Raw genomic sequence first — 27,062 nt, forward strand, 5'->3', positions numbered from 1 at the left:
AAAAATACTTAAATATTACTTTTTGAGATAAAAGGAATAAGGTGTTCTCCAAATGTATTTAAGCTGTGGTTACCTTAGGCTTATATAGCAACCCTAATGTCAACCAAAATAGTCATCAATAATTAAAAATTTAGGATAACAAACAAAAAAAAACCAGATAACAAAAAAGTTCCTGAGAAGAAAATAACTACATCTTCACACAAATTCTTTAGAACATTATATTTCATAAAAGACAATGATAAAAAAGTACAAACATTTCCATGAGAAGCAAAAAAAGAAGTGGGAATACAAGAAATTACTAGCATTTATTTCAGTGCATTTATATAGAAGCCTTTCATCTAAATAAGTAAAATAATCTTAAGTACACTTCCTCTTTCTGATAAATACTATGACCATTTCAGTTCTCTCGACAGGCATACTTGCAAATCCAAGACGATAAATCTATAGTAGTATTTATTTGAAAAATACATAAAGAAATACATCAAAGACAAGCAAAGGCCAAATAAAATGACACAATATCTGCTTTCACTTGTAGGAAGCCTCCAGAAAGAGAATATTGTATTGGACATTCTTCCATTTTGTTTTAAAATAGGTATAAGTATCTTGGCTGGGAAAGGGGTATATAATCAAGTTTTTAAAACATAACTGCATTTACTTAATATTATAGTCTTCTTACTGAATACCTCGTCACAAAAACAAAAATCTAAATGTAGATTTTTAAAATACTCATAAAACCCTAGTTTTGGCAAATAATTAACTATCTCCATGGTGAATTAGATATAACGTCATAGCAAATGCGCACTCTTCCCCTTTTGTTCTCTACAGACAGGCTCATTAATCATTACTTCCTTCTGTAGTTGAAAAGCACCATGTAATTTTCCCAGTTAGTGCCATAGGGACCTCGTATTAGCCCCAGGTCCACATATACAGGTTTCTTGACTTCGAGACTAGGAAATACAACAGATAAGTTATCGGAGGATGTCTTCATAATTTCAGAAAGATCTCAATTTGCTTGATTTCATTTGTTTAGAAATGAATAATACTCTTTCCATAGACATACCTAGCATTGCACGGATATGGAAAAAGCAATCAATATATGCTCATTAATAAATCCTCGAAACATAATATAAAGAAGATAGTTTGCATTTGCAATGTATTTGTTAATCTTTATGTAATAGATTTACTGTCATACAATGGAGATAACTGGGCACAGCTCTGTCAATCTTACAGAAACACATTAAGGTCACTGTTTATAGGCAAAAATAATTTTAGGTCTACACTAAAAAAGCAAACCAAACAAACAGCAAACTAGTGAGGGTTTTCACAGGATAACAAACCATATTCAAAACGGAAAAAAAGCAAAATGTTTATATCTCACTCCTGAAACAAAAATTAACATCAGACTTAAGAAAATAAGGCAGATACTAGTAGTACTAAATTTCCTTGAAACTGTAAAATGCATATAAAAATAAAAAGATACCAATGTGGACAGCTCCACATTAAAAAGAGAAAACAGTGTTTCCTTTATAGTAAGACTCAGAAACAGTCCTAATTTTCCCCACCACTATTTCGGTATTATTGGGTTAATTATGCCCCTATCATATTAGTGATCTACAAATGTTAACATTCCCAGTTTGACTTTTAAAACTATATTAGTAATAGACACAAGAAAATGAACCGATACACAAATAAGGTACAAATATTGTAATTTTCAGAAAGTTTGATTTTTCATTATTGAGTACCATAAAAGATAAATATTTTGGAAATATTTCTAATAAATAAATATGAAAATATTTTGTTGGGTATCATAACAGAGAAGCTATCCATTTTCTCAAAGTGTATAAGAATTTCAATTATTTTATAATTTATTTTGTGGTCATTTGTATTATCAATATTGCCATTCAAAGTAAAACTTATAATCTGAGATAAATAACCATAGTTCTGTTTCAGGTAAACAATCTTTGAGGCAAACATTATACAAACATGTCTCACATATAGATTCCTACTGCTGTTGAAGAGTCATTTTATTTTCTTATTTTAAATTTGTGAAAATATCAAGATATTTTAAAGAATCTTTATAATTGCTAATTTTCAAAAAAGAATACTGTTTGGCTTTGCTGTGGAAAACTTCATCCAAAATTAAGATATGTACTTGGTATCAGGTAGTAAGACCTTTTTCAGAGAACTGTCATATGAAGATAACTGGACAAAGCCCTGACACTCATGGAAACATACAAGATACTACATATAGAAGACATTATAGTATCAGTGCACTTAATAACTGACCATGTATTTTAAGATTATTATATTATACTTTTAGAAAGGAAATTTTAGTAATTAACACCAGATATATAATCTCTTAAAAGTGAAAAAAATATATATATAGTTCACTAACATTCAAGGGTCCCCTCCAAAAGCGAAATTCTATGTCTGACAACTAAACTTAAAATTTGCTTTTATCTGCTAAGTATTTATCTTCATAAAAATAGAACATTTAATTCTTATCTAATAGTATAATTCATTTGTATATTATAAGCACTATTGGGTTTTCTTCCATAGATCATTCTTTTAAAAAAAAACTGACTTGACTTCTTTTTAAATGAAGATACATTTTTTGGCTCTTCTAAACTGGAAATAATAAAAGTGCTGTTCACTGTGAATTTAAAAAAAATACACAGTATAAACACACAACCTTGGAAACATTTTTTGAGGCACAAAATCCCTGACACACCAGAGGTACATGAAAGACATTTAACATAAAGAAGTCCTTTATATCATGACACATCACAACTTTTAAGATTTTCTTGGTAATACTCATGCAATATGCATAAACAATATGGTTGTGATTTCTAGCAAAATCAGACGAGATTGCAAGCAAGGAAAAACATAGGTAATCCTGGTAGGAAGAAAAGCTGTTGAAGTCCTTTCTTCTTTCTCTTTAAAGCCTAAGAAAGCTGTGACTTCTTCCACACAAAAGGCTGAGGTCTAAAGCTCAAAACTAGTATAACAGTTTACTGTATTAGTTGGCTGTCAATTATTGACAGTTCCTTCATTTCACACAAGGGTTAACCTTTGTTTAGTGGCATAAATTTAGTGAGGTTTCTTTCATGCAAATAAAAAATGTCTATAAAAGTCCAATAAAGATATAACGAATTACATGCAAAATTGCAACGCATCTTATTTTTTAACAATTTGCACACATTAATTTGTATCACATATATACAAAATATGTTTAAATGGAAATAAAAGCATTCTCTTGAATTAAATTATAGATTTTAGTATAAAAATTTTCTCTTCGTAGGGAGCTCTCTTAACTTCCAATCTTAAGGAGTGGCTTCTGGTTTCTGCGGTGCTCACCTTGGGGGTATGTGTCAGAGCAGGGAGGACGGGTGAGAGAAGGGTGACTGTATATAGTCCCACTCTGTAAACATTGAGGACAGATGGCTCTTCTCAGAAAAAAGGGCACTGTGACACAGCCAATCATGGACCTCCACTAAGAGTGCATTCCAAATTTATGATCCAGCATTGTGGTCTATATTGCCAGGAGAGCCACTTCTTTTAATAGTCTTCAATTGGAGCTAACTCTGGCATGAGGTTTACAGATATGTTTGTATACAACCTATCAACCAGTATTTTTGGCCTATATATTAAATTGTTCAACCCATCGATGTACTGACGCTCCTTGGAATACCTTAGTAGTTTATACCTAGAGTTTTAGAGGAAAAAAACAAAAAAGTAACAGAAACATGTTCAAAAAGGCAAATTGATCAGGACTGTGTTCAAGGTCATTTTAAATTAAAGCAGCTAATGCTCTTTACAATTTCTGGTTCTTGTGCATAATTTAAGAATATTTAAACTCTTATTCTAAATTAGCAATTTTACTACTCAAAAAATGCCACCTGAAAAAATTATTTTGCACTTTTACAATTAGACATCTTTAATAAATAAAATGTTATGCTTTAAATAGCTAACCGGGCTCTTTAAGGTAAATATGTATATTTATTAATACATATATATGTATATCTCTTCAAAACAAGCACCAAAAATGCTTCCTTCTGTAATGATTCCCTTCAGCAAAAAAATACTTTCCTTCCATTATGAAAATTCTCTTCAGCAGCTTGTTTGGGATTCAACCCATTTTTATTTACCTTGGTATCTGAAGATGACATTCAACTTACCGTCCTAAAAACTGGACTTCACCTCTATGGTGATGAGGAATTGACTTGTATTTTCCTAAGTCTCCCTCTGGTCTGGTTACATTATATCCAGCATAGTGAACTCTATAATACCATATGTGGAAATGAAAATATAAAGAAATAAAATATGAAAATGGGTTATGTGAGTTCAATTTTAAAACACAAAAGAATGATTCAGTCCAGAGTTCCCCAACCCCTGGGCTACAAACCAGTATAGGTCCATGGCCTGTTAAAAACTGGGCCACACAGCAGGAGGTGAGTGAGAATTACTGCCTGAGCTCTGCCTCCTGTCACATCAGCGGTGGCATTAGATTCTCATAGGAGGATGAACCCTATTATGAACTGCACACGTGAGGGATCTAGGTTGTATGCTCCTTCTGAGAATCTAATGCCTGATGATCTGAGGTGGAACAGTTTTATCCCAAAACCACCATCCTGGGTCCATGGAAAAATTATCTTCCAGGAAACTGGTCTCTGGTGCCAAAAAAGTTGGGGCCCACTGCTCTAATCTATATGCTGCCGATAATTTCAGAAAGCAGTCTTAACTAAAAAAAAAAAGGAGACACAGAAAACAGGGTTTATAAACCTCAAACATTTCCCATCCCAAATAATCTTTTCTTGGAATACATAAATACTATAGTTTACCTAATAGAAATAAAATTTATAAAAATTCTATTAGTTAACAATTTGTACCTCAACATACCTGTTCCAAAGGTCATCATCTTCTCCTCCCCATCCCCAGAAGGCATTAGGAAAACCATTGATCTTTCTAAATTGTTCCACTGTCAGCCCACTTACACCACCAAAAAACTCTTTATATGGAAGACTAGAAAAGAAAGATACAGTATTCTAAAAATAAAATCATACTAGTTTGCCATGTGAAATGAAGTCTGTAGTCCTTCATTTGCTTTGCAAAATATGCCCTTATATTCTATACAGATAATTATATTAGAAAATGTAAAGTATACTGAGAAACAAAAGATTTTTATGAAATGAAATTACATGCACTAATGAAACAAGTGCATGTAAATACGTTATGTTAAACATAAAGCACTTATGGTAACTGGAATTTAATATTTAGTATACAAATAAGGCTTAAAATAAAACCTGTAAGGCTCAAAACCCAGTGCCCCAAAACTGTGTATTTTCACAACAAAAGTAAACATGATTAAATATATTAATAACGATCAATGCATGTCAGACGTTCCTAAACGAGTAACATTTTAAAAATTAACTGAATAATAAATGCATTATTTATTATATAGAGCAGGATAAGTATCAATTACAAGAGACAGTAGCATTTAATTTTCTAGCTGTCTACTTTTATAATGATCTTATCTGTTGGGATTATACTCTCAAAACACTCATGGATATTTACAAATATATTCATTTTCAATGCACTGATATTTATTAAAATAACTATATTTTTATTTGGATTTTATTTTCCTTATCCTTCCCTAACTCATACTCCAAGGAATTTGTCAAATGAAACAATGTTTTAAAACTTTTCTAAACTGTATTTTTACTTTGCTAAATTGTTCGATCGATATAGACTGGCTTTCTGATGTTTAGGCAGCGTCCCTAGACCTGCCGCCCTGAATACATTCCTGTGGCCTGAAACATGCCCGTTGGGAGCAGATGCTGGAGCAGAGAAAACATGACCATGCACAGCACCCAAAAATCAAGCAGAGGGAAACATAGCTGCGATCACAGCAAAGCTGTCTCAGAGGAGGAACCTTTTTGTTAGACTCGCCTCACACACTGTGAGAAGGACGTACTGCTTGCCAGCTGGGTTCTCCTGTGGCACACAGACCAGGGAAGAGTAGCTCCTTCATGGAAGCCTAGGGTTGTAGAAGAAAGCAGTCTTGGCCTCGCCCTAGGTCAAAGGTACTTCAAGACAATAACAGTGACCCTGATCCTAAAGCCAACCATATTCTCTCCTGAAACCTCTCAAGGCTCACACTTGGGAGCTTAGTGTTCTGGTATTATAATTAGACTGGCTGGGGGTTCCATAGGGCCAATAAGTGTTCTCGGCACCATGTACCCTCACATCAGATGGATTATTCTTGCCCAGCCTAGTAGTTTAGGAGAAATATGAAATTGTTAGATAGGGAAACATGAATAAATGTGTGTGTGTGTTTACTGACATGTATAAATCAGCAAGCATGTCAATTCCATTTACTAAGTGGAAATAATCAATTGTACCATACAAAGAATGGAAAGTTAGTAGGTAAAGTGAAAGTATAACAAACTAAAGAACAGAAAACAAAATCCAACAAGTAAAACTCCTGCAGTGTTTATCTTACACTGTCCAAAGTGGGAAATACACCAAACCTGGGGGGGTGGATCTGAGTTCTCTGGTCAGCAGGTGTCAGTGTGGCCACCACTGTGGGGCAGGGATGCTTCACCAGGCTTCATCCCACAGCTGATGTCTAAGCACTATGCAGCCTACACCTTGATCTACTGCCATTCTCCCTGAGCTGCATTCTAATTTCTACACAAACGTCCAAGATGCCCTCCCAATTCAGGGATTAATCTAGATGGATACGAATACAGCTGACCCTTGAACAACACAGGTTTGAGCTGCACAAGTCCACTGATATACAATTTTTTTCAATAGAAGTTACACTGAATGTTCCTGTCCTGCCTCCTTTCCATCTCCAACTCTTTCACCTTGCCACCCTTGAGACAAGAACAACTCCTCCTTTTTCTCAGCCTACTCCACATGAGGACGACGAGGATGAAGATCTTTAGGATGATCCACTTCCACTTAATGGACAATACATATATTTTCCCTTCCTTATGATTTTAACATCTTCTCTCTAGCTTACTTTATGGTAAGAATATGGTATATAATACATTAAGTACGTGTTACTCAATTGTTTATATTACTGGTAAGGCTCTTGGCTAACAGCAGGCTATAAGTAGTTAAGCTTTTGGGGAATCAAAAGTTATACTTTTTGATTTTCAACTGTATTCCAGCGGGGGTGGAAGTTACCACTCTAACCCCTGCATTGTTCAAAGGTCAACTGTATTTTGTTCATTAGAAAGTGCTACTTTCAAGTATATCAAATTAATTTAGAATTCTTAGTTTATGTGATCTTTACAATTTTTCTTTTTAGTGAAAATCGGTTACCTTGGGATCTAATTTGATTCCATCAAACTGACCAAAATCAAGTTTCCAGAAGTGGTAAGAATCAGATTGTGAACCTTGATGGCCTTCTTCAAGGTAACCCTATACTCAGAGTTCAGATACAGAGGTAAAAAAGGAAAAAGTTTTCTAATGATAACAATGACCAGGAAAAAAAGGAAGAAGGAAGAAAGGAGGAGGAAGGAAGGAAGGGAAGAAAGGGAAGGAGGGGAGGAGACGGGAGGGGAGGAGAGGGGGTAGGAGAGGTGGGGGAAGGAAGGGAGTGGGGAGGGGGAAGAAGAAAGCAAGCATTCTTTTCTTGCTTTTGTCAGACTTTTTGCTTCTCTCTACTCTGTAGACAAGCACCATGCAAAACTGTAACATAAGCAACACCTTCCTGCCCAAAGCAACAAACAGCTTTCTTTTCTCTCCACTCCCATTAGCCAATGAAAACTGTGATCCTTTCCCAGGATTACACCTGCAATCTTTCATGTCCTTTTAAGTTACTATCTCAGCTCCGATAACTGTTCACATTTTAAATTATCTCCAATTAGAGAAGGAAAAGATTTGTTTTTTTATTAAAGGGCAGGTCAAGAGTGCATAGTTTAGGAAGACAATAAATAGCAGAAGAGAGGGCTTTGTGGCCCTCCAAACCATCACTAGAGGAGAGCAGGCAGGAGTCACGATGAGTTATGTACCTACAAACCCAGCAGGCACAGAGCATATATGATCTCACAACAGATCTATGGATGGCATCTATTATCCCAGTGAACAAGGTGTATACCTTCAGAGATGCAAGTGACTTACCTATAAGTCCTGGAGCTATAAGCGTGAGAACCCAAGTTTAAATCTGTGTGTGCTTGACCACAGAAACCAGGTTTTTTCCACCACACCACATTCAAACCTCTGTGTAAGGAAGCACACAGAGGAACGAAAAGCTACTCTGTATACTGACTCCCCAGGAGGACGTGATGAAGTTAAAGATGATATTCTTGGGATTCTTGAGTTCTCTCAGATTTAGGGATATAAAGCTGCTATCATTTCAATGCTATGACTGTGCAATTATATTGTACAGTATCAGGAACAGTGCATACTACTTACATATACATATATTTATCCAGCTTTGCAGCAAAATGACGTGGCATTTCTCCACATCCGTAATAGTTCCGGTCATTTTCAGGTAGATGATCCACATCGTGGAAGATTACACAGTCCCAGATACTGTCTTTCATGGCCTCTTTGAAGCCCACATTGAAGAGCATCGCACGATTAAAAGGTTGTGTGCCAGTCTTCATGGAGCAGACCCAGAAAAAAAAATAGAAAGGTACTCACACTTCATCATCTGACTTTTTTCTATTATTTTTCAAACCTGTTGCATCATGGTCAAATGATTACAATAATTAGACCCAAATCAAACAGACAAGTAATAAACATACCTTAAGATTTTCAAATACACTGTTTAAATTTACTTACTATATTATTTTATAATAACAGAAGAACACACTTAGTGTCTAGCCCATTGGTACATCAGCACATTTATATAATTTATATTTCTGCCGTACTTGAAATACATCAGTATATAGATTATTTGTGCCAAGAAAAGAAGAGTGATTAAAAATAATATAGGTTTTATTTTTTTAGTGGAGCTTTCCATATGCTGTCAATACTAAGAGAAGAAAACTAGAAATGACCCAACAGTGACCCTTCTCAAGTACCAACACCAGGGAAGTTTAACTTTGTATTATCAATGCTTATAATAAATTCCAAGAACATTTTAGAGAAAAAAACGATTGGAACTTATTACAAAAAGCCCTGCTTTCTTTATTACAAGCATTTTCCTTTATTGTTACAGAAAATGCATTAAAGTATGTGGGCAATAAATAGTTTCTATTATTATTGCTTATGATTAAGGGCATTATTTAAGGGACCAAAAAAAAATAGAATTTTATTATACAGAACCCAACTCCCTAAATTACAACCATTTCCCTTTATCAGTGAACATAAATTAAGGTGCACTGGCAATAAAAAAAAGGAAAAAAAACCTTCATTCTGCATCTAAAGAAAATTAAGGAACATTTACCAATGTCTTAGCAACATCTGTCAAAACCATTCTAAAATATAAAACAAAAAAAAGGATTACAACAGAAGTGAATGAGACACACGTTTTAGTCATCATCAGAGTTCTCCCTCAAGCGTGAAAATGACTAATTTGTATTCCTTGGCCTTGCACTAACTTGAGGTAATAGAAATCACCTTATTTTTTACAGCCTCTTTTTTCACCAATGAAATACAAATAAAAGGGAGTTAAATTATAATGTTATGACTAGTACATCAACATCAGCTTTAACAAAGCTACTTTCCTTTAAGGTTTTAAAAATTATTTTTATTAAACATGGACATAATACTCAAGGCTTATAACAGAAATAAGAAGTTCCATATCTAATCCATCTCCATCCCCCAAGAGCAATACATTTCAACTCTTCCAGTTTATTCTGGTATTTATGTATGTATTTTGAGCAAATGAGAGTTCTGGTATTTCCTGCTTCTTTGACTTTAGACACTGTCTCTTGACTTCTTATCCTGGTAGTGGAGGAGTTAAACCACCATACCTCCTGCTCCTACCGCTATTCTCCCAATACAGTTTTATCATAATTTTTGGTTAAATCAAGAGTTTACATTATTAGGACTATGTAAATATTTAATATTTCTTCAGTGCTGAGTAAATGGATTGTTTTCTTTCATAAACTGGGATTAACTACAGTTTTCCATATAACTATTATTACTTTATATAAAAGGCCCAAGAAATATGCCCTACACCTATTAATAATTGGTATAATCATTCAAACACAGCAAATCACCTATCAATTCCTTCTCCAGCTCTCAAGCCAAACTCTCCCTTGCCCTTTCCAGACCATGTGTGAATATCTCCTGGGTCTTCTTCATTTCCTAAATCACACATGTCTTTTCCTTGGCTTTCTTAATTTGCTGAGGCACATTCTTCAGGAGCTTCCTTAGACCAATGAAAATATGTTTTAGCCAAGGAATGACTGAAAATGCCATTAGTCTACTTTGACATTTGTCATTTTGACTGGGGAAAAAAATCCAGAAAAAAAATTGCCCAGTATCGCTGAGAGCGTTCATAGGTTTCTGGTTCATAATCATTTGTCATTTTTCCTAGAATTCCAAGTAATCTAGAACCTCTGTAATATCTTCTCTTTTCTGTTCATATTCTAAAATTTTAACAGGTTTCATAGCAGATTTGTATCTTATTCATGTGCGCATGCGGGGCCCCTTTAAAGATTTATGTCTTCACTTTTAGGAAATTTTCTCTGTCTTTTTTTGATCATTTTTCTCTCACTCCCCTCAGGATTTTTTCGGCTATATTCTTTACAATACCCTTGATTAGTGGAATGCTGTTAATTATCTACAGATGTGTAATAAATCATAGCAAAACTTAGGAGCTTAAAAAAAGCAATAGTCCTAGCCTGGGCAACATGGTGAAACCCCAACTCTACAAAAAATACAAAAATTAGCCAGGCATGGTGGCATGTGCCAGTAGTCCCAGATATTCAGGAGGTTGAGGTGGGAAGACAGCCTAAATGAGCCCAGGAGGTCGAGGCTGCAGTGAGTTGAGATTGTACCACTGTACTCCAGCCTCGAAAACAGAGAAAGACCCTGTCAAACAAACAAATAAATCATTTATCATGCTGATGGCTTCTGGGGAGAGGGAATGCTGGGAGCAGAGTGGAGATGCCTCATCTCTGCTCCATTAAGTCCAGGGCCTCAGCTGGAAGACTGGAAGGCTAGGCAGCTGGACACGCTGGAAGGCTTGACTTTGGGCAGGAGGATCCACTTCAAAGATGACTCACATACATGGCTATGAGATGGTGCTGGCAAGTCAGCTCCTCTCCACAGGGCTGTTTGGGTGTCTGTATGACAGGGGACCTGGCTTCCCAAGAGCAACTGATCCAGAGATCAAGGCAGAAGCAGCAAGGTCTTTTATGACCTAGCCTCAAAAGCCATGTACTGTTCCTCCCACAGTATGTGGCTCCCCATGCAAAGCAGTCCTTATACACTGTGGGAAAAGACTATACCGGGTCTGATTACAAGGAGGCAAAGACCCCTTGAGGTGGCCACCTTGAGGTGATTACTCCCATGACATACTCTTTGATAGATTCTCTTTTCTTAGCATTGGTTCTATTTCGGAAAGTTAAGTTTTTCTGCCAGCCATTCTACTGAAAGTTTTGTTTTAGTTATTTTCATCTTTCACTAACTTTGTTATTCTCTGATTATTCTTCGTGATGTACTACTTTTGTTCCATAGATTATCTTTCCTTCCCTCACTGTAGATCCTAATTATAAGTCTTTGTTCTTTCCTTTTTGGTTTTTGAAGATTTCCTCTGCTTCCTCCATTGTCTGTGTTTTCTACACTTGCTTTTTTGCTTGGATTTGTCTTATCCTGCGGAGGCTTTCTTCAAATATCTGGAGATTCTTGACTTGCCCATTCATGTTTGAGAATAAAACGCTCATATGCACCTGCCAGGGCATACAATGGGGGTGTGGCTCACTTCTTTGGTGACCCGCTACTCAAACCTCTAGGGGGAGCAGGCAGATGGGCAACGTGTGGGGCTCTGACCCCATGGCAGTGTCTAGGGTGAATGTTCATAGCTGAAGCCCCAGTGGGCATGTGTTACATACAGTATGCTCTTTCAGTTTAACCACCTGTAGGCGGCTTGTGTTTATCAGCTCAGTTATACTCTCTGCCTTATCACAAAGACAGAGGGCTTTCTGTATCCTGGGTTCTTGCCTTGGTATACTGGAAGAATCGGATTCACATGGGTGCTTGGAGAATGAGTGCAAGGTTTTACTGAGTGGAAGTAGCTCTCAGCAGATGGATGTGAGCCAGAAGGCAGATGGAGTGGGAAGGTGGTTTTCCCCTGGAATTGGGCGGCTCAGTAACTGGGCTCTCCTCCAACCACCCCAGCCAAACTTTGTGTTGTTCCACAGGTCGATGGCCTGCTGGCATGTGCTGGTGCCTGTGGTATCTCTTCCACCAGTGTGTTCTTCTCAACGTCCATCCGCTTGTGTCTCTTCCTGCTACAATCTCAGGGCTTTTATAGCCACAGGATGGGGGCATGGTGGGCCAGGGTGGTCTTGGGAAATGCAACATTTGGGCCCAAAAACAGAAATGCCTGTCCTCACTCAGGTCCATGGGACAAGCCCGGGGGTAGAGGTATTGCCAGGGACCCACCATTCTCTACCAAGCAGTTCCCTGCCCACCTCCTTCAGGAGAATATGTATGCCTGGGGGTCCCTAAGGCCAGCATGCAGACTTACTTAATCCCCCTGGTTTTAGGCCCTTCAACACAGCTGCATCAGTACCCTCAAGAGCTTCCTGCTACACTTTTTCCAGAGGATAAACTGGGAAACATTTCTACAAGATACAACAGAGTAATCACCTGGCAATACAAACAAAGATGAGCAACTGGGAATGAGTGTTTTGTAGTCAAACTTTTAAACAATCTCCTTACTTTAGTGCAGTGCTTCAGCCTACCTTCTGTGACAGCACTGAGACAGAGGTGTGTCCAACAAATTGATTCTAGTCTTGTCACATCGCCCTCTACAAGCACATGGGTTTGCACATCCTCTGTTCTGCTAGGCGTCAGCACTCCATCTGCTTCCTGACTTAACAGAAACGTGTGAAAATCTCTCACCCACTACTCACTGTCCTTGAGGTTTAGCAACTTTTCAAAAGTCTTTTTCTTTCACTCTCATTTTAGGAGTTTGTAAAGAAGCAGTGAACCTATGTCCATCCTCCATATTTAACCAGGATTCCTGAGCTGCTCTTCAACTGCTTAGCACTCCCTGGGTACCCGCCTAGCAGAAAAATTACTTCTCTATTTCAAATATGGTGAAGATGTTTCTAGCTCAAAAATCTCACTCTATCAAACACATGGTCCTGAATTAGTATTGCTCAAGGCTGAGATTCAGACTTTAAAGGTTTGAAAATAAATACACAGACCTTGGTTATTTTGCAAAGATTGCTTCATCACACACACCAACTAACTGGTGCTGAACTCTCAGGATAATATGCCTTTAAAAACAGAGACAGCTCTCTCACCTCCCAATACATTATGGGGAATTGAAGTTTACACAAAGGAAACTAGCACTTTCCTAGATGAGTAAAACTGATCTAATCTATAACTACAGCTATCATCAAAGTAGATAAAAATTTTCAGTTGTTAAGTAAAAAAGTCACATTTCACGGTATAGACTGTTACATTCAAAAGTACATAAGGCACAAAACTTAAATGATTTATACACAGAGAAGTATGCTTGTTATATTAAATACCAAGCATTTCCAGGGAGAAAAAGCAGAGGTAAAAAGCTAGGAGAAACTTAAAAAAAAAAAGGCAGATTTAGAATAAAGGAACTGGAGAAACTAAAATCATTTTACGAATAAAAATTTGAGTATTTTCCAAAAATCAGCCAGGCACGATGGCAGGTGCCTGTAATCCCAGCTACTCGGGAGGCTGAGGCAGAAGAATCACTTGAACCCAGAAGACAGGTTGCAGTGAGCCAAGATCACGCTATCGCACTCTAGCTTGGGTGACAGAGGGAGACTCATCTCAAAAAAGTTTTTTGAGTACTTTCTACCAAAAGAAAAGATAAAAGTTTCTAATAATACAAGTCAGGCCACTTTGTCTATCATTTATACTGTTACTTATCTATTGAAAACTAGGGAAATAAAGCCTAGCTGACTTTTTAGTAGAAACTGACAAGCAGTCAATGGAATGCTGAGACCAAAAACAGACCTGCATACATATGACATGTATATATTAAGTGATTTTCAACAAAGGTGCCAAAGCAATTCAATGGTGAAAACAGTCTTTTCAACAAGTGGTAACGAATCAACTAAACAAAACTTTACCCTTGGCCCATATCATATCTAAAAATTAACTCAATGAATTAGCCTAAGTGGAAGAGCTAAAACTATAAAGCTTCTGGAAGAAAGAGAAAATCATAGAGAACAATTTTTCAAATATAATACAAAAAGCACAAGTATAAAAACAAGAATAAATTGACTTCATCAAAATTTAAAACTTGTTTTTCAAAAAACAGTCAAGAAAATAAAAAGGCAAGCCACAGACTATAAGATATTTGCGAAACTTATGTCTTACAAAAGACTTGTATTTAAAATACATAAAGAACTCTTACAACTCAGTAAAACAAAGACAACCCAATTAAAAAATGAACAAAAGATATGAACAGAAACTTCACCGAAGAAGGTATGTGGGTAGCAAATAAGCGCATGAAAAGATGATCGATGTTAGTCATCAGGGAAATAAGATTCTACTACAGACCCACTAAAATGGCTAAAATTAAAAAAGACTGACCATACCAAGTGCCGGCAATGATGTAAAGCAATTGGAAAGGTCAGTATACATTAAGAGAAAATCACCATCTATCACATACACTTAAATGTGAAATGTGAGGTGACAATACCAAAGTGGTACAAGCTGGCATGGAGAACTGGTTTTCAAGTATTATTTCGAGGACCTTTTTTAGGTTTCCAAAACATCACGCTATCCATGTTTAAAATAATGTAGCAAATTAAATTCTTTCTTTATAGTTGCACTTTTATAGTCTTTAAACAAAGACTGACTACAAAAAGTAAGTCTGGGTCATTTCACCTCCATTTGAATTAACTATGTTAAAGAATCACGACCTATTCAGCTTTATAGCACCTGTTCAGAAACAAAACAAATAAGATTTTTTTGACAATATTTTAAAATTCCACTTTCCACCTGGTTATCTCTTCTAAAAGAATCACAGAACTTGGGCATCACATAGTTTAGTCTTCCATGCAATGTAAGCTTATTTTTTTTTTGACCTGTCAGTTCACTGGATTCATATTTATTGACTTACCAACTATAGAGTTGGGTCTATACCCTGCAACAAAAACAGTCAAGGTTCCCTACCAAGAGAGATGACTTTGAAAATGAAAAACTGAAAACAGGACAGAAAATGTTTAATGTATACTACTTTTTGTTTTTAGGTTTACTACCCAGCTCTCATTCAGGTGCCCCAATTACTTAACAAAGTTAACACAATATTGATTTTCAGGGATTGCCAGCAACTACCCCATAGTACAAAGAATCCTCCATTGAGAATTACCTATGCTTTGCTATTACATTAAAAAAAAGAAAAAAACTTTCCTTCCTTTTCTGTAGTAAAGTTCATGGGTCATAAACTGGAATGTCTTTTCAAATTAAACACTGCAAATGCAACTGAGGTAACTGTAGGGTGCTTCGGTATAATTTAGAAAAGAACTTTGAATTGCACCAGTTATGAGTCCAGATGTCTGTACATGAGTCTAAATGCTGACAAATAGCCTAAATTACAAAATAAGCAGTTTCTCAATTAAATGAAATTTACAGATGTTTTCAAAAATAAAGAGCATAAGCCTAATGAAAACATAAAAAGGAATAATACAAGTCAAAGACACATTTAATCCCATAAGGTAAATATCAGCTATAAAGTTATTTTTAAAACCATAGATTGACAATCCAATTTTTAGAATGTCATTCAAATATAACGAGCTATCATACTAAAGTGAAACATGATTGCCAATTAACTCATTTGACCAAATTACAATTATTATAAGAAATATATAGGCCTAATCCAAAATGTAACTTCATCCAACTATAAAACTAAGAATTTGAGTTATCTTATTAATCCTAAACATGTTTAACCATATCTAAGAGTTTAGATTCTAGTATACTTAGTGACACCTATGATAAATATTCTCACCTGTTCAATGACATAAAAGGCAAATTCCAGTCTTTGTTTCTGGAGCATTGGAATCAGATGTAAGAAAAAAATTGGAAGATGTTCATGGCGATTACGGAAAGGAATGAGAACTGCCACCTTTAAAACAAAATAGTCATGTATGTAAATAAATAGAGTAGCACATCTTAGAGGTAAGGATAAAAATTAACCCTTGAAAACTTCTGATGGTTTTAAAGCCACATCCTTATGAACTTTCTCACCACAGATACAACAGTAAGCACACACGGAGAAAGCCCTTGCTGCATGCTGCTATGGTCTTATAAAGCTCAGAGGTAGAAGGAGCTCTGAAGGTTGTTCTAAGGATTGTGGTCTTTGACCCGTGAACACCATAAGAAACTATAGAAGGATTCTGAAAAGAGTGATAAATCAGATGTAGTGACTGCAAAGACTACTTTGGTGGCAATATGGAGAGCAGACTGGAGAAGACCAAAAATTGACTCCAGGAGCTGGTTGGGCAATTAATACAGTTGTTGAGAAAAGAGGTAATGGTAGCTTAAACTAAGAGGAAGATAAAGGAAAAGAGAAGTACATGGGTTTTCAACACATGTAAGAGGTAAGCTAGCAGGATATGGTTATCAACTGGGCATGAAAAGTAAGGGAGGGGAATGTATCATAAGAGTAACTTCTCGGTTTTAGAGTAGATCCTAAATAATAACTTTCCAGATTTTAAATTGAATTTAAAAGACATTTCACTTGAATATCTACTATCTTATACATGGTTTCTCTGTCCTAGATATATTTTTCAGAAATATAATAGAAACCAAAGTTTTCACACATGTATTCCAGCCACAGCATACAAAAAACCTCAATCATACATGATATTGGCCCAAAATAAAGGTGAAGTATGATAATATAATATTTTTCATTTAATCAAAATGCAGAATTAAGTTTCTGATAAATTTTTAAAATTTACTTCAGTGGTAGGATAATATTCAGTTTAAAATGAAATTGGTAACATACCATAACAAGAAAAGATGATGTAAGCAGCACAGAAATTTGTCTTTTATGAACCAAAGAAATTCGTTCTCATCCAAAAAGTAAAAGAAAAAAACACATACATGGAAATGAAAATCGTTTCTTAGTATATTAATCTTTCTTCTAATATGAAATTAAAAACCTAATGGGGCCGGGCGCGGTGGCTCACACCTGTACTCCCAGCACTTTGGGAGGCTGAGGCAGGCAGATCACAAGATCAGGAGTTCAAGACCAGACTGGCCAACATGGTGAAATCCCATCTCTACTAAAAAAATACAAAAATTAGCTGGGCATGGTGACTCGTGCCTGTAATCCCATCTACTTGGGAGGCTGAGGTAGAAGAACTGCTTGAACTGGGACCCAGGAGGTGGAGGTTGCAGTGAGCCAAGATGGCACCACTGCACTCCAGCCTGGGCTACAGAGCAAGACTCCATCTCAAAAAAAAAACAACCTAATGGAACTCTCAAATCCAAACTTAAAAACACCATTTATATAAAACGTTTTAATGTAATACTAGAATAAATGAATGATCATCAGTCATCACTAATTCAAATCCTCTATTTCTTGGATCCAAACTTTGTCATACAATCTAGGCCTCCTTACAATTTAGATTTTGCCCTTGAAAAAGCTAAACTGGTTTCTAAATTACTTTTCTCAGCAACTTCCTAGCTAAGCTGCTTTTATTATTATTGCAAATTTTCTAATAAAATTGAAATTAAAACAAGTTTTCTACAGATCATAAATTCCAAAATGATTAGATTTTCAAAAAAAAAAAAAAAAAACCACAACAGTGAAAGTATATCTAACCAAAATACCTCTGTGTTACTCTATAATTTGGATTTTTTAAATATACAATCTAAACTGGTTGTAACAGAATATTGTGAAAGATTAAATCTATGATTTACTAAAATTTTACCTATACCAAATAAAGTTTATTAATAAATGAATGCAAATAATTGAGAATTAATAAGCTTTGCACCTAATCCTTTTAAAATCAGGACATGACATTAGGTATCATCAACAGAAAATAATATTTACCCATGTATTTTACATTACCAGGATCACAGACGGGAGAAATGTTTAAATTATTTAAAGTTTCACTTACAAAGAGAACAAAAGATGGTTTAGTAAAATTGAAGATATCTGAACTATGAACTCCACCATTCATTTTTCTTTAATGCTGATGGAATACCAAAAAAAAACAGACAATGGCTGCTATGAGGCTGATGTTTTCATGATTATATTAATTACTGCATATCTATCTGGTAAGTGGTAGGAACTAAAGAGGTCTGGTGCCCCTGCCAGCCCAACTTTGGGTCCCGTTCCTGTTTGGTTTTCCCATAAGGTCTCCCTTGGCTCAGGAGCCTGAGGACCATGAGGCTATCCCAGCAATACCAACCCAACACCCAAGACCTCTTTCTTGCCCTCATGCAATGGCTGCTAACTATGCTGGAACTATATACTGAGGGAGACATTGGTATTCAGTGCCAATGGCTGGCATATTCAAGTAATTCCCAAACCAAAACAACTGCCAAATCAGCTCAGGGGCCCCTAGGTTTACTTTTAGGATGGGAAAGTGCTATGAAAAGTAAAAGGAACAAACGGGGTTAGATGGTGAGTACATATCGCACCACTGACCTTATCTAAGGCATATCCATGTGATACCATGTAGCTTAATAAGTCAAGCCTGCTCTTCTTGATTTTGCATTTGGCCACATGTCAATAAGCTGTAAAAGCAGTTAAGACCAATTATAGATATTTGAGGGAAGAAATTATTAAATGGCTGCAGAGTCCTGATTAAAGACAGTGCGTATTAATTAAAGACAATTAGATTGAGTGATGAGCTGAACATATAAGGATAAAGTTCTAGCTCCTAATCATCTCTTCAATGAAGTATTTAAATATCAAGAGTTCTTTTTTTTTAATCTTACAAAGAAACTGGCAAGGTAATAAAAGAAAGAAATTACCAGTGTCTTGGCAAATTCAAATAAGCTAACCTAACGTGTTAATAGCAAATAGATGTCTAAATTTTCATGGGAGGGTTATTAAAGATTGTGAATACGTGACAAATCTAAAGCAAAGATTTTTATTAAAAGAAAGCTAAGCAATATCTTAAAAATTCAGCTGGCTCATCCCTTCTTGTGTCTATGAAAGAATGTTCTCCATAGTTTACAGTTTTTTGTCTAGAAAAGATCTGTGTTCTGTGATCATTTATTTTAAGGCTTAATAGCCTGTTTCAGATCATTCATTCTTCTCTGTGCCCTAATTTGCTGTTTGAGCCACTCTCTTGTTGATATACCTCCAGTGGAGATGGAGAACATCTTGTCATAATCTTCTGATAAAACAACACTTCATCTTCCCGAATCTCTCCTCACCACCTCTTGCTCACGCAAAATTATTCCATTCAGTTTGCTCCTACTTTAAAACCACAAATCTTGCTGAACGTATTCACCATTTTGTCCCTTGCTTATTTTTTCATATATACACCATGAGGAGATAATCAAGAAAAATGTTTATCACATCAATTTCTCCCACCAAGTTTCTGTCCTACTTTCAAATTTTCAGCACACCACCAACTACAGTGTCCCTAAATGACATGGCTTTAGACTCAGTAACCTTAAGGTGAATCTAGCTATCTGCCACTGAGTAAGTAGAAGCTAGTAAGCTCTTGTTCTCCTCCAGTGTTTTTAGTTCCATCTTCCTATTCCTCCTCATTTCCAGCACCTACAGAAGCAGTTCTCAAACTGGAGGCACTTGGTTAAAAATGCAAGTTCTTGTTCCTTCCTACCAAAAGAATCAGAATGTTTGAGGAGTGAGTTCAAGAATCTGCATTTTTTTTCTTCTACAGATGGAATCTCATTCTATAGCCCAGGCTGGAGTGCAGTGGTGTGATCATAACTCACTGCAGCCTCAAACTCCTAGGCTCAAGTGATCCTTCCACCTCAGTCTCCCAAAGCACTGGGATTACAGATATGAACTACCACACATAGCCAAAAATCAGCATTTTTACCATATGCCTCAAGTAGTTCTGAAACAGGGGCCAGAACTCATCTTTGAGGTACACTGGACTAAACTCCAGGCCTCTGGGTAGACAAAAGCATCAAGCATCTGCCTGGTTCTTGAAGCCTGGAAGTTATAGACCAAAGTTGTTCATCAAGCCCTCCATCTGAAATCTGAATGGAAAGGCAATGTCACAGGTGAACAATTCACTTTTAATGACCTGCAAAGTATCCTCATGTTCTTCTTTAGATATATGCTTGCCCCATAAGGTGTCCAATCTGTGCAGAAATCTTCCACTCAAACCTGCAGCACTCACAGATACTGAGGAATTACTGAAATTACCAGTTTTGAAAGAGATCTCAGTTCTAATTAATTTGCCATCAACTAACTTCACTGGTATTTTTTCTCACTTAAAAAAGGGGCCTCAAATATTAACAATCAAGTTGACGACAAATGTTTAACATAAATCTAGTTATTTCTTATTTCCCTCTCTCTCTTCACTGTTCCAATATGAGAATGGAATATTATCAGTAAGCAGGCAGAGACAGGCAAGGGGAGAAACTATTTACTAAATATTTAGTGAGTTGATAGTTATATAATATTCATATGAGTATAGTTCACCTCTGAATAATCTCCAAAATTCCTCTCATACCTTTAGTTGTATAATTCTGAACTAGAGAGTATATTCTGAGAAGGATTTGCTAAAAATTGAAATAAAATCAGTATTATCATATAGTTCCTAAATAAGTTAATTTATTTTTATTTTTATTTTGAGACAGAGTCTTGCTTTTTGCCCAGGCTGGAGTGCAGTGGGGCAATCTCAGCTCACTGCAGCCTCAACCTCCTGGGTTCAAGCAAATCTCTTGCCTCAGCCTCCTGAGTAGCTGGGATTACAGGCATGTGCCACCATGCCCAGCTAATTTTTGTATTTTTAGTAGAGATGAAGTTTCACCATGTTGTCCAGGCTGTCTCAAACTCTTGGCCTCAAGTGACCTGCCCAACTCAGCCTCCCAAAGTGCTGGGAATACAGGCGTGAGCCACTGTGCCCAGCCAAAATAAGCTAATTTTTAGATCCCTGAATTAGTTTTCCAGGAAATCCTTTCAATACTGTTACCTACTGAGTCATATGTAGTTTATAGTCAGTTTACTAATATCCCTAAATAGGAACTACTCATGTGATACAACTGTCTCCTGGAAAATGAGAAGAAAACAAACAAAAAAATTTTAAATCCATCTGGTATAGATGACCGGAAACAGGACAAGTATACTTCACTTTTCCTATCCCAAACTGTTCCACTAGTATGCCACCCAGAGCACACCTGAGCAGTGTGCTACATCCTGTACAAACATCTGTCTAAGCATCAACCACCATGCTATGCCATAGCCTCGGTGACTGAGTGTGCTTCTTTTTCCATTAACATTCAACATACACAATCAGCACCCAACTGTTAAAAATAATTTATCTGCCCAGGCTATTTTTAAAGGGTAGAACGTATGTAAATTGGGCTGCATTTCACAAAGACACAAATGTGAGGAAAATCAATCAAGAAATATGAAGAGATTCATTTATTAAATGAATCCCAAAGCACTGGGATTACAGATATGAACTACCACACATAGCCAAAAATCAGCATTTTTTATTAAATGAATCTGATCTGGGAAACAGCATAAAGCAATTATAAAATAAAATGTTTTGCTAAAATTGGTACTGGAATCCATTTAAGTAGCTTCACAACTTGCTCAAGGCAATAAGAAAGCTGAACATTTAGTGAATCATTTGTGACAAGGCCAAAAAGGCTTTTATTTACCTTATAAAGTCAGTTCAACAAAACTGTGTTTAGTGCTTACCTTACACAAGACAATGCACTCTGTGTTGGGAATACAAATATAAATAATACACATCTTCAAACACAAAGAGTTCATGATAGAGTCAGAGGGTCTTTTTCATGAGTTTAACAGCATATGATTTTCCTTCCTACTAGTGATTTTTTTGTGGGGGTGGTTAACATACAAATATTCTAGAAGCATACTGTTTTAAAAGGGAAAACTGAAACTGTTTCCAGATCAAGGCTACATCACGATCCTTTAGGAAATAACATTTAATCAGTTGTAATTTTCATTTGAATTACATAAATGCTATTTCTTACTCAAGTGTAATGATATTAGATAAATATGCACTTATTAATCAATTTCCTAGTTTTGAGGGCAAGTCTGGTTTAAATTATGGCTTTCAATTTTTTTTAAAGCAGCAGAGACAGACCCACCCCCTTAGTTTTTCAACTAACTAACTGAATAGAACTCTGATAAAAGACTGAAAGCTTAGGCTGTGCCTTCCAAAGCTGAGAAGAGCCCAAAGTCCAACCTTTCAAGTCCAACAGTGATCTCTGAGCAGTCTCTTTAGAATCTTGGATGCTGAGAAACAGAGCTTGAAGACCCCAATGCCAGCCAGACCAAACTGAAAATCAGGATATTAATATCCTGCCAGTTAGTTCTCACAATTCCAGAAATTGGTGACGCTATGCCTGCAGGTGTCAGTAGTCATTAGGGACAGCTGCAGGAGACAGGGAACTCACAGCCTCTCTTCCAGACAGAATAGAACAACAAAAAAAATCTATTTTCCAAGCCAAACTCAAGTCACGTATTTATTACCAGGAACTCAAAGATAACGAACCGAGCACCTATTTTGTATATACACAGGTGCATTTACAGTCTTCACACATAACACTTAAATCACATTTGAATTATAAATAGTAAACATTAAAGACAAAATTTTGATGTTTTAAATGTATTAAGACTTAAAGAGATTTGTCTCTGTATTTTGAATCAAGCACATTCTTTTCTCAAATGCGCAGTAATGGTTAAATTGCTTATGAAAAGAATTTACCTCACCTTCCATCTGGGTTTACAGTCTTTTGGCCTCCAATGACCCCCTGGCTCGATATCTAAATCCTTGGAGAAGAGCTGATGAATTTCATCAAAACTGACTTCACTTACATTGACATTGAGGAATCCTCCTACAAATTCAAAATGTGAAGAACTGTTTTAATATTTTTTGCCTCAAAGATCTAGTAAAACAAATAATCAGCAGGGTGATGGCATAACTAGTTGCCAGGACAATACAGTTTATTCCTGCTACCACCACAAAATTATGAATAGCACCCCTTTCACTTTTAGTTTCAATGATAATATACATGGTCACCCTACTATGTTCGGTAATCAGCCAAAGAAATCAAATTCTTTTTTAAGTAAACCTTTGCTTTTGGGTAATACATTGAATAATTTAATATTCTTTGGAAAATGTTTGCATGTCATTGTAACATTGCAATATAACAACTATTCAAGTATTTTAATACCACTTTTAGTTTTCATATTTTCAACACAGGGGACACAACAGCACAGTACTTAAGAATGAAATAAGCAATCAGATTGACTAGGAACCAACTCCTAGCTTCTCTTGGGAAAATTATTTAACTTCTCTGTGCCACAGCTTCCTCTTCTGTAAAAGGGACAGTGATGCCTGCCTCCCAAGGTGGTTGTATCCACTTGATGAAATTATCTGTGTGAAGGATCACATGCAGTGTCAGGCATTAGGTACAATCAACAAATGTTAACTACTATTACTGTTACCTACTGACATTTCTTAAGAGGGAATTTGCAAACAATTCAAAGCATTGATTCTGAACACTTAACATATATCAGGCCCCTTGGCATACAAAACTGAAAAAGCACTTCTAAGATATTTCTAATAGGAACTCATTCTCCAAATTAACAAATATATGACATTACTGGAGGTGTTTTTACTAGTAGTAAACTAGTAGACTAGTATACATTAGAAATAATGTATACCATTGAAACAGGAATGAATCTTGGCTGGAAAACCACTTCCACTAACCCTAAAACAGAACTAAAAATCAGGAAGCCTCTGTATCTCCCCCTGATTTAAAATAGCTGCATGATCACTAACATCCCTATCTTCAATGATTTCACTGTTAGAGAGAAAAGAATGTAGAAAGCTATTGAAGCAAAACTACAGATCATCTTTTAGCAGTTTTAATGTCATTTGTTAACTTCCAAATAGGTACAAATTGCTCTGGAGCACCCTCCAGTCAAATTCTTCTCTCTGACCTCATCTCATAAAATACCAACGAACAAATGTTGAGGTTTCCATTTCGAGTCTTCTGAATTTCATGTGGCCACAATTTCACATAAAAAACACTCAGTTCCTCTCTAGAGGGCCTCTTTCCTCCTGCTATTCTGTATTTCAGGAGTTTTCACAATGGTCTCTCTTCCTGTCCCCACTTCTTCCTAACCAGGCAGAGCTGTCAGTAGCCTCCAGAGGCATGCTAGAGAGTATTTTACATCGAAATGCCTGCTTCACAGAATAAGTTAGGAAAAAAACTGCAATTTTCTAATGCCTGCCTGCTCTACTGACAACATTTGTGGTCTTTTATAACCACTCAGCCTTCAGTGTGACAAGATACGCATAAACTAGCTAATCTTAGAAAGGTCAGATTTATCCAAAAGCAAGAGAAACCTATGAATTTGCAGAGAAAGAGTAAGTAAAATGGAAGATTGATCAGTCAACCTAAGTACAGACTATCATGACTCAGCTGACAAAGAACAGAATCTAACATTGTAATCAAATAAAATTTACACAAATAAATCTGATACATTTAATAGTATGCATGATTGCTAAAATGATAGTAATTAGGCTAAATAATAAGCAGTTCATATAAGTAACTGAAGCTGACATTCTTTCTGCACTGTTAAACCAAATTTTTTGTCTTTTTTCCAGCTTTATTGCTTCAACAGCTGTAATCATCATTATTGTCAGCAGTTTTCTCCAGCATCATTTGCAGTTTAATTTCCATCTCTAACGCATATGTGCTGGCAAGAGACAGGCTTTATTTCTTTCCCTCAATAAAGAGGGCTTCCTCTGTCCATCACATATTAGGATACCCATGCTCGAGGTATCCTAAGTTCACACTCCTTGGTCTGTGCACTCCCACCTCATCCACACCTTTCAGAGTCCATCAGCAGCTTTCCTATGTGCTTGTTGCCCTTTGCTCTGAAATCCTAATAACGTGCTGATTGAAAGCCATAGATTGACCTGGTGGAATGCTCCCCATGATAATAGGAACATCGCTATACTAGGGAGTGTGGGCAGCCAGGCCTCCCAGGACAGGTATTGTCACCACTGGGAACAGCGAAAGTGTGATCAGAGACAGGAAGAACAAACACTCATCACTGGGGTGGAGTGGTATTAGGGAGAAAATCGGATACATAGGAAGGGAAGGGAAAGGGGCATGTAATAAAAAGAGTGGCCGGGAAGAAGTACCCTGTAGATAAACTAACGGTGGTGTGCCTTCCAAATCATCCTCAAGAAGGACCTCTCTCAGGGATCCTGTGGTTGGAGGAGGGAGGACTCGGGCTCTCCCAACACAATCACTTTCGTGGTTTTTGCGTACTCTTTTGTCCCCTTTAGGTTTCACTCAAGAAAGCCTTCCACTGCTTTACCAACAAAACAAAAAGCATCAGAAAACCTGCTATGAATGATGCCAGGAGAGGAAGCCTCCTTCTTGTAAAGAAGGAAGCCATCAACTTGGCCAGCCTCCTTTATTTCACTTGCTGAGCTTTCAAGGGCAGCTGAAGAGATCCACTGAACTCCACAGAGAGCCAGTCTTCACTCTCCCCTGTGCTGAATCTGAGATTTTTTTGTTGTTGTTCTTAATCCCAGATATGACAGTATAAATCTGAGATATTTAAATGGTACAAGTGGTTTCTTTCCCAGTTAAAGATCAGAAAATAAATATAGACTGAAATCCATTTACCCAGCAATGCAATAATTTACCAAATACTGAATTTCACTATTTTGAAGGTGGTGCTGGGGTCAGAAAGGAAAGAGCAGGAGAATTGAGTGTCTAAAGAATGGAGGGGCTGCCAAGTACCTAGAGGGTCAAGGTGAAGGACAGGGAACTCAAGTCACCTGGAAGCTACCTTTCAGTCGTGTGTGCCAAACTGCTTCTGTCATGTGTGAGAGTAACTTAGTTGCACCATTGGTTATGTAGGACATTTACTATAATTTCCTAATGCTGAATTTGCAAGATACAGCAATGCTGCCCATCTGGGAAAGCTAGGCACGCATGGGCCCAAACAAGGGGCTTACCGTGCCACGGATGATAATGTACATGGCATGATTTAGGATTTTGTTTTTTCAATTAAAATATAATTCTTAAAATAACAAATATTCAAAACATATGAATTATCTATATTTATATGTTTCTAACATTTCAAGTAAAATTTAAGGCATATAATCTCCAGAGAGAGAACTGTTTGCTCTATAAATCAATAATTTTAAATGACTATTTCATTTTGTTTGGAGTCTATATCTATTTTTTGGTATCTAAAACCTAATTCTAGATATGTTGGCTTTTGTCTGTTTTACCCTCAGGGTTTTAAATGTGCACACCTCAAAGCTCTGATGACAGTGTCAGAGAAAGACCTGAATTTCCCCTAGAAAGGTCCCTTAAGGCAAATTCCTCTCCAAAGCTGGAAAAGCATTTTTATGATAAGATGGGACATTCCCTCCCCCATCCTCTGTGCTGCCTTCTGAATACAGCTCTGAGGCTGAACAGTTATGAGTCATCCAGCTATTGGTCACCTCCTGTCCTTTCTGAAGTTAACACCAGACATTTGCCTATGTCAAATGCTTTACTTAAGCTTCTAGAATTTTACAACCTCTGCTTAACAAACTATTTCTTACTCAAGTGTATTCTTGAAGCAACCAAACCTAAGCATTCTAAACATAAGACAGAGCATTAGTCACACATCCCCACTGCCAAAGGCAATGCCTGGACATTGAATGAATGAATGAAAGAATGAGTAGGAAGATTCCTGTCTCGTCCCTGTT

The 27,062-nt window shown here is 36.5% G+C and overlaps 1 protein-coding gene across 3 annotated transcripts in view; it reads right to left on the reverse strand.

The window, feature by feature from the left end:
* Nucleotides 1-207: 207 nt before the first annotated feature.
* B4GALT6 (beta-1,4-galactosyltransferase 6) overlaps nucleotides 208-27,062 on the reverse strand; it is a 60,517-nt gene continuing 33,662 nt past the window's right edge. For 2 of the 3 annotated variants that reach the window (XM_078347932.1, XM_002757150.6), the window contains 6 exons: nucleotides 23,042-23,166; nucleotides 16,139-16,255; nucleotides 8,428-8,615; nucleotides 4,900-5,022; nucleotides 4,179-4,280; nucleotides 208-3,706 (listed from right to left, as the gene is read on the reverse strand). In XM_078347932.1, coding sequence (XP_078204058.1) covers nucleotides 3,559-3,706; nucleotides 4,179-4,280; nucleotides 4,900-5,022; nucleotides 8,428-8,615; nucleotides 16,139-16,255; nucleotides 23,042-23,166 — 803 coding nt within the window. In that variant the 3' untranslated portion in view covers nucleotides 208-3,558. The remainder of the gene's footprint in view (nucleotides 3,707-4,178; nucleotides 4,281-4,899; nucleotides 5,023-8,427; nucleotides 8,616-16,138; nucleotides 16,256-23,041; nucleotides 23,167-27,062) is intronic. The other variant, XM_078347933.1, reaches the window with a different exon arrangement.

Source organism: Callithrix jacchus, chromosome 13, assembly GCF_049354715.1.
Source record: "Callithrix jacchus isolate 240 chromosome 13, calJac240_pri, whole genome shotgun sequence".
Classification (NCBI taxonomy): domain Eukaryota; kingdom Metazoa; phylum Chordata; class Mammalia; order Primates; family Cebidae; genus Callithrix; species Callithrix jacchus.